Source organism: Rutilus rutilus (genome assembly GCF_951802725.1).
Source record: "Rutilus rutilus genome assembly, chromosome: 11".
Taxonomy (NCBI): Eukaryota; Metazoa; Chordata; class Actinopteri; order Cypriniformes; family Leuciscidae; genus Rutilus; species Rutilus rutilus.
Genome location: NC_140216.1, coordinates 3,526,126 through 3,541,439, shown reverse-complemented (window position 1 = coordinate 3,541,439; position 15,314 = coordinate 3,526,126). Strand labels below are relative to the sequence as shown.

The window sequence follows — 15,314 nt, the reverse complement described above, 5'->3', positions numbered from 1 at the left end:
TATATTAATATTTATTTCAGAAATGTTCAAAATAGGCAAAATTAACTACCTTCCATCAGTGAGCTAACTGTGCTAGCAAGCTAGCTAGTTAATGCTCACTTGAGGTATTTTTTTCATGTTTTGTTCAAATATTTTGATTTTACCACCTAGTTATACTGCATTAAGTGTAAAACAAAGGATTTGATAGACAGAAATATTTTATTATAGTAATTATGATAGAGAAACTATGCCCCCAGGGGGGGGCGTTTTACCCCTCAGCGTAGGGGGCGTTTTACCCCACAAGCTATGAGTTTTTTTAAATAATGTTTAATTTTTAAAATATAATTATATTCCTTATAAATAATATATGATCTCAAACTACAGACTTCACTATTCATCTATCATACATCACTGTGATATCCTGCAGAACAATATTCTCTTAAACACTTATTTACTAATATCTGAAAATTATAGCATTTACCATGTAATCCTCTTCTCTTCAAATGTGTCGCTGGTGTCAGCTTATCCATAGAGATTTGTATATCCCCGTTATCAACGTAGTGCATAGCAACAGTAAAAACCTATATTGACTACTTTTAGTGGTTATTTTGGGAAAAACAGGTGGGGGGCGTTTTACCCCAGGGGGGCGTTTTCCCCCACTCTACCCTATTAGTTTCTATGCAGATGCACTAGGGCTAGGCCTACCCTACACAATTACCCCAATCATCCTAGAATTATTAATTCTTTACAAAAAGAGCTATTCAAATCTTCAGGTGAAATTGTTTTCAGGAAGTAGCAGTAAAGCAAGAAGAAGAAGTGCAAGATAGTTTTTCTAAATTTCATTTGACTCTATGTGCCTATAGGGGTGGGTTGGGGATGGTGGCAATGTAGTATCTGGATATTTGCCGCGGGACGAGGGCTTCGATTACCTCTCTCTTTTTTGACCATACATGTGTTTGCACCCCTGAGAGCTACATCAACCATAATGAAATGATTTTCACAATAGATGATGTTTTACACTGAACTATGGAAGCTTGTTTCCGCCACAGAGTGAAAAATAAAAAAGGTAATTGCGACTTTTTAATCTCACAATTCAGACTTTTTTTCTCAGAATTACGTGATATAAAGTCGCAATTGCAGGTTATAAAGTCAGAATTGCGTGATATAAAGTCGCAATTGCAGGTTATAAAGTCAGAATTGCGTGATATAAAGTCGCATTGTGTGTTATAAAGTCAGAATTATGAGATATAAACTTGCAATTGTGAGAAATATACTTGAAATTCTGACTTTTTTTCTCAGAATTGCATGTTTATATCTCGCAATTCTGACTTTATAATATGCAATTGGGAGATATAAAGTCAGAATTGCAAGATATAAAGTCAAAATTGCGTGATATAAAGTCGCAATTGCGTGTTATAAAGTCAGAATTGCGTGATATAAAGTCACATTGTGTGTAAAGTCAAAATTGCGTGATATAAAGTCGCAATTGCGTGTTATAAAGTCAGAATTATGAGATATAAACTTGCAATTCTCAGAATTGTATGTTTATATCTCGCAATTCTGACTTTATAGTACACAATTTGGAGATATAAAGTCAGAATTGCGTGATATGTCGCAATTGCGAGAAAACAATTGCGACTTTTTTTCACGCAATTCTGACTTTATATCTCGCAATTGTGAGATAAAAAGTCGCAATTATCTTTAAAAATGTTTTATTCTGTGTCGGAAACAAGCTTCCATAGAACTCTGTTAGAGAGCTAAAAATGGCAATTTATCTGTTCAATAAAATACTCGTGTTGAGTATAAAATTCACTTGTTGAGTAATAAAAACACCATCGTCGCATTGCTTTTATTTTATTTTATGTACGCAATGTCCAGCGAAAACCATCCCGACTGGTCTAAAATATAAACGCTTATAACAGGCGTAATAAAACATAACGTTTTGGAAGGAGGATTGATGATGCATTGACTCATTATTTACATTTTGTTCGTTTTGAACATAAAAAGTTACATATTGTACCTTTTTAAAGAGATAGTTCAGCCAAAAATAAAAATTGTCGTCATTTACTCACAACCATCGAATTGAACCAACCCTGAATTTTTTTTGAAGATTCTGAAGATTTTGAATAACGTCGGTAACCAAACAGTTTTAGGGCCCATTTCACTTTTTTTGTATGACATTTTTTTTTTTGCAAGGAACTTTGTAGATGAAAGAGTGGATGTCAGGGAAATGACGTAAGGCTGTGCTGTTTTTGTTCTCTCTCTCTCTGGTCCTTCTAACATTGCATGCCACCCTGTTTCCCTCCTTTTCCACCCCCCCACTCTCTCTCTTTCAACACTCCTAACAGGAAGTAATGATGGTTTATGTTGCTACTTGACTAAAGCCTGTCCAAATGCCACGCCCCAAACACTGGGTTTAGGGCGGGACGCCTGGGAGATCGCCCGGGATACGCTGAAGCTCAACAGAAAGTTGGGTCAGGGTTGTTTTGGCGACGTCTGGATGGGTGAGACGGATACGACGGTGTCCATGTCCATGTCAGCATTTGCTAAAGCTACAGCCGGCGTTCCCAAAGGATGCATCAGTCTTTGGCACTTTAGCACGTTTTTCCATGCTATTTCGGTCCAGACCATTGCATAGGCCAATCGCCAATGCACTCATAATGACAAGAGAACATGGAAAGGTGTCCTTCTGTGGGCCATTCACAATGCTGAATATCCAAAATGCATAAAGCACAAATGCTGTGATTGACCCTGCTTTGCCAAGCATCAGTCTATGGTTCTGAACTGTCAGCTAATCCTCAAATGCACTACGTCAGCTAAACCCCAATAGCATTTTAGCCATGTATCGATGTTCATTGACATTAAAAATGCAACAGCACATTTGACAAACATTGCATATATATATATATATATATATATATATATACACACACACACACACACACACACACACACACACACACACACACAGAGTACAGGTCAAAAGTTTGGAAACATTACTATTTTTAATGTTTTTGAAAGAAGTTTCTTCTGCTCATCAAGCCTGCATTTATTTGATCAAAAATACAGATTTTTTTTTTTATATATATATTGTGATATATTATTACAATTTAAAATAATTGGTTTTCAATTTATTATACTTTAAATTATCATTTATTTCTGTGATGCAAAGCTGAATTTTCAGCATCATTACTCCAGTCTATCACATGATCCTTTAGAAATCATTCTAATATGATGATTCATTATCAAAGTTGGAAACATTTCTGCTGCTTAATATTTTTTCATAACCTGTGATACTTTTTTTAGGATACTTTGATGAATAAAAAGTAAATAAATAAAAAGAAGCACATTTTTTTTAAAAATAGAAATATTTTGTAACAGCAATATACACGACTGGTCAGTGATTTGGGGTCAGTAATTTTTTTTTCTTTCTTTTTTTGAAATAAATCAATACTTTTATTCAGCAAGGATGTGTTAAATTGATAAAAAGTGATAGTAAAGAAGATTTATATTATTAGAAAATATTTTTTTTATTTTTAAATAAATGCAGTTCTTTTTAACCTGTTATTCATCAAATATATTAGGCAGCAGAACTGTTTCCAACACTCATAATAAATCAGAATATTAGAATGATTTCTAAAGGATCATGTGATAGACTGGATGTCACATGTGACACTGAAGACTGGATTACTCCATGCTAAAAATTCAGCTTTGCATCACAGGAAGTATATTCAAATAGAAAACTATTATTTTAAGTTGTAATAATATTTTACAATATTACTGGGTTTTTTTCTGTATTTTTTATCAAATAAACGCAGCCTTGATAAGCATTAGAGACTTCTTTAAAAAAAAAAAAAAAAAACGTAATGTTTCCAAACTTTTGACCTGTACTATATATATATATATATATATATATATATATATATATATATATATATATATATATATATATATATATATACATATATACATATATATATATATATATATATATATATATATATATATATATTTAAAAAAAAGTAGTCTGCAGTAATCCCAGCTTCCTGTTGCTTTGGTGTGTGGCTGTATTCCCAGATGCCTCTACATCTGTTTCTCCCTACCCCTTCTCTCATCCCCTTAAACATTGCCATGTCCAAACGCTTCTTCCGACTGTGTCTGACACCATTTCTACGTGTAGGCATGTGGAATGGCACAACTAAAGTTGCGGTGAAAACCCTGAAGCCAGGCACCATGTCTCCGGAGGCCTTCCTGGACGAGGCCCAGATCATGAAGAGGCTCCGGCATGATAAACTGGTACAGCTGTATGCTGTGGTGTCTGAGGAGCCCATCTACATCATCACAGAGTTCATGAGTCAAGGTATATACAGTTATGAGAATGTTGTCTGAGAGAGATGTTTATATGCACTAGCATTCAAAAGTTTGGGGTCTGTAAGATTTGTTAATGTTTTTGAAAGAAGTCTCTTATGCTCACCAAAGTTGCTTTTGTTTGATTAAAAAAATACAGTAAAAAGTGTTATATTGAGAAATATTATTACAATTTAAAATAACTGGTTTCTATTGTAATATATTGTAAAATGTAATTTATTCCTGTGAATTTTCAGCATCATTACTCCAGTCTTCAGTGTCACATGATCCTTCAGAAATCATACTAATATGCTGATTTGCTGCTCAAGAAATGTGAAAGTTCAGAACAACAGTATTTATTTAAAGTCAAATTCTTTTGTAACATTACAAATGTCTTTTAATGTCACGATTTTAAGCATTCTTGCTGAACATTTAAAAAGGAATCTTACTGACCCCCAGCTTTTGAATGATAATGTATGTGTTTATATTACATAAATATAAAAAAAAATTATATATACACACAAACATAAACATTTCTTTGATGCTTCTGTTTAGGAAGCTTGTTGGACTTTTTGAAAGATGGAGATGGCAGAAACTTAAAATTGCCTCAACTCGTGGACATGGCAGCCCAGGTAAAGCTTCTTATTAGTCAACAAATATCTTTCAAACATTCATTATCCATTACTGGGACAGTCTTCCTGAAGCAACTTAAGCCCCTTTCACACAGAGATTCGTGAAAATACACGAATAAAGTGACTCGGGATTTGACCCGGGTTCGGTTGATTTTGGTTCATTCACACTACCAGTGATTTTCTGGAATCAGAGAGTGCGTTCACACACAACCCGTAAAAATCCCGTAAAGACACGTGACATCGATGTGACTTGTAATGTCTCAGCAGCGTCTTAAGTTTGCTTATGAGCTGCGATTTTTCTCTATCGACAAACCACACTTGTGCTTTTTTTTTTCTCTGATTCGATCATAAACTTGCGCATTACGTACCGTTTCACAGCTGGCGAACTATCCCGGCTTCAGCGTCATCACTACGACACGGCATTATTACGGCTTTTGTTCACACAGCGCGCGTTCCGGGACTGAACATGGCAATGTTACTAGGTCCCCAACCCGGCATCGATGCCGGCATCAATCCCGGGTCGTGTTTGCGTTCACACAGAAGGCCTTCTGGCAATTTCCCGGCAATTTGCCGGGATCATCGTGCTGTGTGAAAGGGGCTTTAGTGTTAAAGGAACACTTCGACTTTTTGGGACTTTAGCTTATTCACCGTATCCTCCAGAGTTAGATAAGTCCATACATACCTTTTTCATCTCCGTGCGTGCTGTAAGTCTGTTTGACGCACCCACCGCTAGCCTAGCTTAGCACAAAGACTGGATGTAAATGGCTACAGCTAGCATACTAATCCCAGTAAGTGACAAAATAACGCCAACATTTTCCTATTTACATGTTGTGATTTGTATAGTCACAGTGTGTACAAATAACAAGGTCATATGAGACACAGCCATTTTCTAAACGTTTAAATACTGAGAACTATTTTCTCAGAAGGTGAAGCACTGCTACTTGGGCGGAGTGATTAGCGCAGCACTGTTTTCATTTTTGAGAAACAGTGACCTTGTTTGTGAAATAGTAGGCTACTCCCGTTCTGATTCTCCCCTCGACCTCAGTCTGTTCGGCATCTTGTCTATCAGCTTCCAAAGTTTGTAACTCCTCGTCTGTGTATTCTGACTCAAAACGATATGGATCTGGATCTTGGTTTGATACCAAATAAAAATCCTCTGACAATTCCTCAAAGTCAGCCATGATCACGAATCACGTTCGCTACTAGCTAGTTAGTCACGTTGGTTTTGTTGACGGAACGGCGCTTCTCGGGTGCTGCGCTAATCACTCCGCCCAAGTAGCAGTGCTTCGCCTTCTGAGAAAATATTTCCCAGTATTTAAACGTTTAAAAAATGGCTGTGTCTCATATGACCTTGTTATTTGTACACACTGTGACTATACAAATCACAACATGTAAATAGGAAAATGTTGGCGTTATTTTGTCACTTATTGGGATTAGTATGCTAGCTGTAGCCATTTACATCCAGTCTTTGTGCTAAGCTAGGCTAGCGGTGGGTGCGTCAAACAGACTTACAGCACGGAGATGAAAAAGGTATGTATGGACTTATCTAACTCTGGAGGATACGGTGAATAACCATTTAAAGGAACACTTCGACTTTTTGAGACTTTAGCTTAAAGTTGGAACCAAGAAGCTGGTGTTTGGTCTAGTGAATAAAAAAAATAAAAACCCAGCTTGACCTATGTAGTGTGATTATCGAATGAATCACTTGTCAGTCAGTTTATTGAATCAAAACCGTGCAGCATTACCAGAATTGTTCTTTGCATTTCCCATTTCTATATATGGTAACATATCAAGCCATAATAGATCTTCAGATCCTGGATCAGTTAAGTATTAGCATGAAATGTACACCACTGGTGATAAGACACCCAGATATCTCAGTCGTTCTGTACAGGGTTAATCACCCGTGAACCTTTGGATAAGAAAAAAATAAGATGCCTTGAAAAACAAATGTGTCAAGATACGCATCTTTCTTTGTATTTTTAAAAGCATGTCTTTGAGAATGTGTCCATGCTTGGCAGGTTTGGTTTGATTTAAATGAGCTGGTGCCATTGCTCTGTTAGTGCGGTTCATTTGATTAAGTGTGAACGCTGTCATCTGAACCCTGGTGACACCAAACAAGTGGACCGAGACGCTGAAAGATGGATCTCACTCCGCTTCCAAACAAACTCTGGTGCGGCTCGAATGAAAATGAACGCAACACAGACCAAAGACATGCAAATGAACCAAAAACGGTGCATGATATCACAAGCTGCGACCCTAAAAAGGACAGAATGCTCAAGCATAGCTGGTTTTTTTCTCGCCATAGTCGCGATGTTGCCCATCACAGTTCGTCTCATCGCAGCAGATCTTCGTTCATGTGTGTGATGGAGGGATTCCTGATGCTGTTTTGACTCCTTTACACATTTTATAAGCTCTACAGGAGTCCTCAGCTGGTCAAAATACCATCATATGTTAGCCTGGGAAAACCCAGACAAACTTCAGGCAAATTTAGATTTGCTCTGCAAGTAGTCTGGCAACGAGCCCATTCAAGCCCATTTCTAATCCGTCCAAATCGCGGCACCAATCAGAAACGTTGGGGCGGGCTTTACACGATGACGATCGCTCTGATTGGTTTTAGGTCTATCCAATTGCGCCCAGAGGCATTTGAGCGACGTCCGTTGGTGACGCCCCCTTTGGAAATGAGTTATTAATGAAGCTTTGCCAGACCATAACTCAGTTACTACTGAGAATGGTCTGGTTTTAACCAGGCTAATCATATGTAGCTACGCACATAAAACGAGCGCATTCAGCCCAGAACACAGCGTTGTTGTGCTTGTTCGGTAAGTTACATCACGAAATATACATACGGTAATAAAAGTCCACCAATCAGGTTGTGAACATATCCTTATGCCTTCAAAAGTTCGATATCTTTAGCTTCGGTGTTAAAATGCAAGTGTGAACGCGAAGCAGACCAGGACTAAATGGGGTTTTTTTTAGGCGGGGTCTTTACAAAACAGTGTGAACACACCCTGAGACATTTTATAAGCTCTTCACGAGTTCACATCTGGTAAAAATAGCATCATATGTACGCGTTCAGCCCAGCGCACAGCATTGTTTAGGATGTTTATAACGTTCGGTCGCAAAGTATATGTCATAAAGGCCTTTTTCTCTGTCTTTAGGTTCTGTGTTTAAAATGACAGTGTGAACGCTAAGCAAACCAGGACTAAATGTATCATTTGCTTTTTTGGTCCGGACCAAAAGAAGCAAGAGAACCGATCTACAAGTGTGAACACACCCTAAAACTAATATCAATCTCACTTCTGAAGTATTGTGATGAAAGTGCTTTCTTTCCTCTAGATCGCTGGGGGCATGGCGTATATCGAGCGGATGAACTACATCCACAGAGACCTGAGAGCCGCCAATATCCTGGTTGGAGAGGGTCTGGTCTGTAAGATTGCGGATTTTGGACTGGCTAGACTCATTGAGGACAACGAGTACACAGCTAGACAAGGTCACTGACAATCTATGATCTTGAGTTTCGTCCTTTATTTGATACTATCAAATGTTATCTCTGCTTTGCCCTTCACTCAATATCATTCCTGCTCATTTTGTTCTGATACTCATTTTACTGCAGTACAATTTTCATCTTTCATTTCTCGATTTTGCTGCATCTCAGTCCTTTGGTTCAACGCTTTCCTATTTAATCTAATCATTATTAAATGTGTGCTGAACTGATCGTCTCAATCCTCATATTATTATAGGAGCAAAGTTTCCGATAAAGTGGACCGCCCCAGAGGCTGCTCTGTACGGGAAGTTTACCATCAAATCAGATGTGTGGTCTTTTGGCATCCTGTTGACTGAGCTCATCACCAAGGGCCGAGTGCCTTACCCAGGTGCGTTTATACATACTGGCTCCGATTATCTTAATTTGCTTTTTTTTTCTTTTGTACACTGGCAGAATGAGCTAAAATAATAGTAAATGAATAATTGGGAATTTTTACAAATGTTGTTAACTTTGTTTTTTTTTTTTTTTTTTTTTACAACATTGTGGGCCTCATTCACCAATATCTTCCTAAGAATTTTCTTAACTTTGCACTTAATAAACTTCCTTAGAAAAGTCTACGTCGGATTCATGATGTTCTTAAACGACAGAATTGTTCGCACATGTGCTCTTAGGATTGATGAATCCCACGTCTTCGTAATTGAAAGCGTGTGCCAGTTGTTCCTAATTAGCATAAGAAAACGCCCCGCAAATTCCCATATAAGGACATGACACTTCAGGGCCGTGTGCAAGACAAGTTGGAGAATGTCCAAAAGACGCACAGACGGCGGTGGTCCACCGATCACCAAACCAAAAAAAGAACTTAAAATAGAAGTTCTACTGCAACAGGTAAATGCCAAACGAGGCATAATATTTGATTTAATCAGCTTAATTGCTGATGTAAATCGCAGTGTTAGTGTTTCTTTGCATACACAATTTTTTTTTTTTTACAAATGATCAGAAATACATTACAGTAAAATACTATCACTGTAAACCACTGTGGAATTAAATGCAGTAACCAATTATTTGGAGCAAACTGTCATCACTTAAATGTGTGTAAGAGTGCTCTTGAGTGTGTGTAGATTTTGTTCTTGGCAACGAACAAATCCAAGATAAGAAAACATTAGTGAATGTCAGAATCTTCGTAAAAAGTGCGTAAGTGGGGTTTAAGAACACATTTCTTCGTAAGAACGGTTGGTGAAAGAGGCCCATTGTTACCCAGTGTTTTTATATAGTAGTGTTTTCAAAAAAATATGTAGTCATAAAAAGCTTTTGTTAAAAAGATCGCAAAAAAGTCAATAAAAAATAAATAAAACGACTATAAATAAAATAATTAGTTTGGCCTTCTTGGTCGATAGCCAACATTTTCTGACGGTTAAGCACATGCTTCCACTGAAAAATAGGAAAAAAATATATTTTGTATCCTGTTAATGGAAAGAGCAATGTGGATCACCTGTTGTTGGATGATTTTGGTTTGGAAATGAAAGTAGGGTTGATGTCAAAGCCAAAGAACTTTAAATAGGGCACTATTTGAGGGAACAGCCATTTGTGTGTCCGAAACCATTGTGGACGTTATTGAGTGACTTATTCAATCTCACATTCAATCCCACCACTGGAACTGTGTTCTAGAAATAAATGTTATATATGAGGGTAGGCAGGCATAGATTCAGAGGCATAAGGCAACAATGCAACAATAATAAAACAATGCATTGACATTTACTTTTTACTTTTGATACGAGTACTTACGTACTTTAAGTAAAAATCAGTCTTTACAACTTTTACTAGTCACAGAGTAATATTTGACCAGTTTATCTGTACTTTCACTCAAGTAAGGAAGTTGTGTACTTTGTCCACCTCTGTAAAAAATCATACTAGTCTCGTAGTGTATATATAATTCTCTTTCTATGCGTGTGAATTTGTGCAGGGATGAACAACAGAGAGGTGCTGGAGCAGGTGGAGCGTGGGTATCGCATGCCGAGTCCTCAGGGCTGCCCGGCTTCCCTGCACGAGCTGATGGTCCAGTGCTGGAGGAAGGACCCGGACGAGAGACACACCTTCGAGTACCTGCAGGGCTTCCTGGAGGACTACTTTACTGCTACTGAACCCCAATACCAGCCTGGAGAGAACCTGTGATAGACTGCATTAGCTCAATATATCCTTCAGGAAAGATGCGATTGCCTTCACTTTCTATCACAGTACCTCCAAAAACTGCTGCACTGATGCACGGCACCTCGACCACAGGCTCTGAACATGCAATCGCTCATCTTGTGGTGTAGCGTGAGAGCTTCAAACTAAAAATGCTTTCCAAGATACTGCTCTCAGACAGCAAGATGGGTCACTTTTTTTTTTTTTTGAAGTAAAAACAATGAGCAATGCTAATGTTGGTTCTTTTTTAACTTTAACCCCCGGTTTCACAGACAAGGCTTAAGCCTAGACTAAAATGCATGTTTAAAGGGTGTTTTAACTGAAAGCATTTCTTAAAACATGTCAGTGCCGTTTGTTTTGTCTCGAGATGCACATCAGTAATGTTTTTTTTTTTTTTTTCTCTAAGGCACGTTTATAAAAGCTACTGTCCTAATTGAACTAAGGCCTAATCCTGGCTTAATCTAAACCCTGTCTGTGAAACCAGGCCTATAAATGTGACCGCACATATTAATACAGCTTATTACATATTTTTGTTTAGGCAATAGCAAATAGTTACCTATTTAATCATATGAATACCTGCCTGTTTCACTGTATCCACCGCTGTATTTGAATGCTCCGTCTCTTATAGACTATTCAAGTCATTTCTAATGAGTTATTCTGGACAACAGAAGATTTTGCTCCGATATGAAACAGAAAATCTCTACTGGATATTCGGCAGTAATCCGGATAACTGAGATTTTTCACACAGCTATCTTGTCGGAGGTGTGTTTTGTGATGAATCACAGAGAAAGCTCTTCCAGCTCCTGAATGAGCATTTTTGAATGTAACAATTCAGTCTTTTGTTTGTTTGTTTTTTGCCAAAAAAAGGAAATTAAATGCAAAGGTCTTGATATGCAGAAGTTAAAAATGATTGTGTGTCCATCTGAAAACAGTTTGAAATGCTCTTGCTTTTCTTTCTCTAGGCCGTGTTCATTTACCCAGTCATTTCTCTAGGCCGTGTTCATTTACCCAGTCATGTTATTGCTTTATAATAATCCTTTTTGTTTCATTTTTGAAGTCTTATTAGAGAGCAGTTCTGTCGTTTTATGGTGGCTTTAAAGACGCGGTCTTGGCGTCAGCATTCAAAAAGACTTCCTTCAGAGCTGTCCTTTTAAAATGAGAAGAAAAACTACTGTTTTTTATTGTTTTGTTTCCTGCATTTTACACTGTATTTTACATCATATCTCTGTGATTTGGTTCATAATTTAAGTGGATATCAAACCTGTGCCTTTATTCAGGGTCAGTGATATTCTTCTGTATTCCTGAAGTGAAGAATGTGTATTACAGTTATGTAATGTTCGTGCCATTTTATTATACTGAGCTTACTGAACTGAACCCATGTGTCTAACATGCTTCTTTTACTTGACGTCCACACTCACACACACTTTTGCAGGATGCTTTCACATCACAGCTGCACTTCTGATCAGTAAAAGATCTCGATCCAAACACCCACGCTATCTTATTCCTGAATGACAAGGATTCGGCTGTCTGGAGCAGTTATCGTTAATATGTATGAAACAGTATGAAACAATAAGTCAAATGATCTCAGAAGTACTGGGATAAAGGCTTATAGGTCGGATAAACACTGATGTCTGCGGTAGCAATCGTTACACCAGTAGGTGGCGACAAGTGACTGAATGGATTTGTCATTGAATCATTTATACAAGAGATTAAATTAAAATGCTGATTCATAGGCTGTCTGAAATCATATACTCTCTTGAGTTGGCACTTATTCTGAATAAGTAATTCTCGACCGCTGAAAAAGTATGTGTTATATATTAGTGTGTGTAGTATGAATGTAATCCGGACGTACTACATGCGCCATGTTGTCATTATCATGTGACCTACGGCGTCAGTTGCGTCACTTCACTGTCATTCACAAATCCTCTCCCGAGGCCTCATGGGATAGTAAAGTGTCCATCGCATGCACGCTTCAGAATCTCACCGGGAGTAGTAGGTCATCCGGGTACTTTTTGACGAGTACTGTGAATTCGGACATACTTCTTTTGTCACTTACAGGTTTTCGCCTACTATATAGTAGGGAAGTATGTGATTTCGGACGCAGCCATAGTGTTTTCAATGGCATTCACTGTAAAAAGCTCCTAGATCAATTATAATTTTCCACAGCTCAAATTGTCAGGTGTTTTTTGTCGGCTGGAATTTCTTGGAAAGATATTGTTGCAGTGTTTCTTCAGCAGAACAATCAAAAACACATTAAATAACAGTACAACCAACTGAAGAGAGGTATGTCTATCCCTCACAGCCTGGCTTTCATTCCTGTTAAAAATCAAAGATGGTGCTGCTGTGAATAAGGTCTATAAAGATTGTATCAATTACATTGTTACACCAGTAGGTGGCGACAAGTGACTGAATGGATTGGCACTGAATCATTCATTCAAAAGATTTGTTTAAAAATGCTGATTCATAGGCTGTGTCTGAAATCGTATACTCTCTAGAGTAAGTACTTATAATATATAGTATGAGTGTGTGTAGTATGAACATAATCTGGAAGTGCTGAGGCCTCATGGGATAGTAAAGTGTCCATCGTATGAACACTTCAGAATCTCACCGGAAGTAGTAGGTCATCCAGGTACTTTTTTCCGACTCTTTTATGAGTAGGCTACTGTGAATTCGGACATACTTCTTTTGTCACTTACAGGTTTTCGCCTAGGCTACTATATAGTAGGGAAGTATGTGAATTCGGATGCAGCCATCTGAATCATTCTTTCAAACTTAATTCAAATGAAATCTTTTTAAATAGACTGCAGCAAGTAACATTTTGTTACCTTATTTTGTTGAGGTGTCTAACCTATTCAGAATCGTAGGAGAATTGTAATCTCTACTTTAAACAGATCGTGATTCTCAGTTTATCAGGAATGGTGCAGCAAGTGTGCGTCAGAGAGAAACAAACGCTCGATTGCTCACAGCTGCAGTCATTTGCTCTCCACTTTGCTGTCCACAAGATGGCAGAAGAACCATAATGTGAAGACTGGGAGGTGTGCACGGTTTTTAGTATGCTGTATTGGTTTATTAATTATCCTGCTGGGGTTTGTAGTCATGTTGGTACATTCTGTACCTGCACTGCTGCAGATTTGATTTTCACATTTATAAATTAAACAGCTTGTTGCATCTACAATTTTGCTGCAGCAGGGTAGATATTCTGCAGGCCTGGGGATGTGTGAGTGAGTGTGTGTGTGTGTGTGTGTGTGTGTGTGTGTGTGTGTGTGTGTTGTTGATGATGATGATGATTCATTTCTAGCACGTTTTGGCATTTGTCCCTGTTTATAAAAATCAGTTGTAACAAGAAAAGTAATATAGGTGGAGAAGCTTCAGATAATTCAGCTTAATGTAGGTTGACTTTCTTTTGGGCAGAATTTGTTATTGCAATCTGTGGTTTTAGATTTCAGGCTGTTTTTTTATTTAGAATACACGTCTATTAAGTAAACACTTTAATCTGCTCCTTTTTTTGTGAGAAATTGTATTATTTAATTTTTTTTTTGCACACATGCATTTAGAATTTTACCCCATTTTATGGTGAGGGACAAAAATGAGCATTTTATTTATTTTTTTATACATAATATAAAGCTAATTTTCCCTGTATCAAAATATTGTGTATGAGTCAGAATAATGCTATAATCAGACCAACAAAGAAGTCCTCTGTAGGACCAGCACAACTGCATCAATGCGATGTTATAGCAGCCTGCATATAACAGCCAAATAATAGCTATACATTTCTCTTCAATTGTGAAGGGAATGTTGAAAGAGCTTGGAGCATGGAAGAAAATTAGAGGAAAATTAAATTACTGGAGGGCAGAGCAGATAAACTATTGGACTGTGATCTCTGACAGTCTCTAATAGATTCAGCCAATATATTATTCACAGCCCACACAGTTCATATCAAAGACATTGTATATTGTGTTCAGTCATTATAGAACATCATTCAGTTTTTAAAGAGATTTTCACCACAAAATGAATCACCTCAAGTTGTTCCAAACCTGTAACTTACTTTCTTCCCTGGGACACAAAAGAAGTCGTCGGGTAAAATGTTAGTAATGGACAGCCTCAGTCATTGTTCACTTTCATTGTACCACCTGAATAAGTGTGTCATTTTGACTTCTCCGTCGGTGTTCCATGGAAGAAAGAAAGCCATACAGGTTTGAAACAACATGAGGCTGATGTGATTCATTTTTAGGTGAACTATATTCTTTTAAGACTTCCTTAGTTTTTAAATCTGTTTTTAATCATAGGCTGCATGTTCACAGTTTCTATGCCGTCATACTAAAAAATTATAGGCTTCCAGAGTGAGTGAATACATTAATTTGCAATTTCTTAAAGGGATAGGTCACCCAAAAAAGTACATTCTGCCACCATTTACAAACATGAACATTAACAAATGTCTTTTTTTAACCCATCCATACAATTTTCTTTTTATCACAGTATCTTCTTTTGTGTTCATAGTAATAGTTTTAGGTACGACATGAATGATGGCAGAACTTTCATTTTTAGGCGAACTCTCTCCTATTAAGCATTCAAAGCAGTTTGCACAATGCAAACTCACTTTGACCTCACAGTGTTAAGTTAATGTCACCTCTCATTTGGGGGAAAGATCTTCTGCGCACTCTAGATGAAATGTGCATGTGGATCTCAAAAGT

The 15,314-nt window shown here is 37.4% G+C and overlaps 1 protein-coding gene across 7 annotated transcripts in view; it reads left to right on the top strand.

Moving 5' to 3' along the window:
- Positions 1-11,997, top strand: part of yrk (Yes-related kinase) — a 32,833-nt gene extending 20,836 nt beyond the window's left edge. For 4 of the 7 annotated variants that reach the window (XM_084423922.1, XM_084423923.1, XM_084423925.1 and 1 more), the window contains exons 9-13: positions 4,160-4,339; positions 4,882-4,958; positions 8,295-8,448; positions 8,699-8,830; positions 10,403-11,997. In XM_084423922.1, the coding sequence (XP_084280048.1) occupies positions 4,160-4,339; positions 4,882-4,958; positions 8,295-8,448; positions 8,699-8,830; positions 10,403-10,611 (752 nt within the window). In that variant the 3' untranslated portion in view covers positions 10,612-11,997. Of the gene's footprint in view, positions 1-2,327; positions 2,484-4,159; positions 4,340-4,881; positions 4,959-8,294; positions 8,449-8,698; positions 8,831-10,402 lie in introns of all 7 variants that reach the window. The other 3 variants (XM_084423926.1, XM_084423928.1, XM_084423927.1) reach the window with 1 other exon arrangement.
- Positions 11,998-15,314: the final 3,317 nt, after the last annotated feature.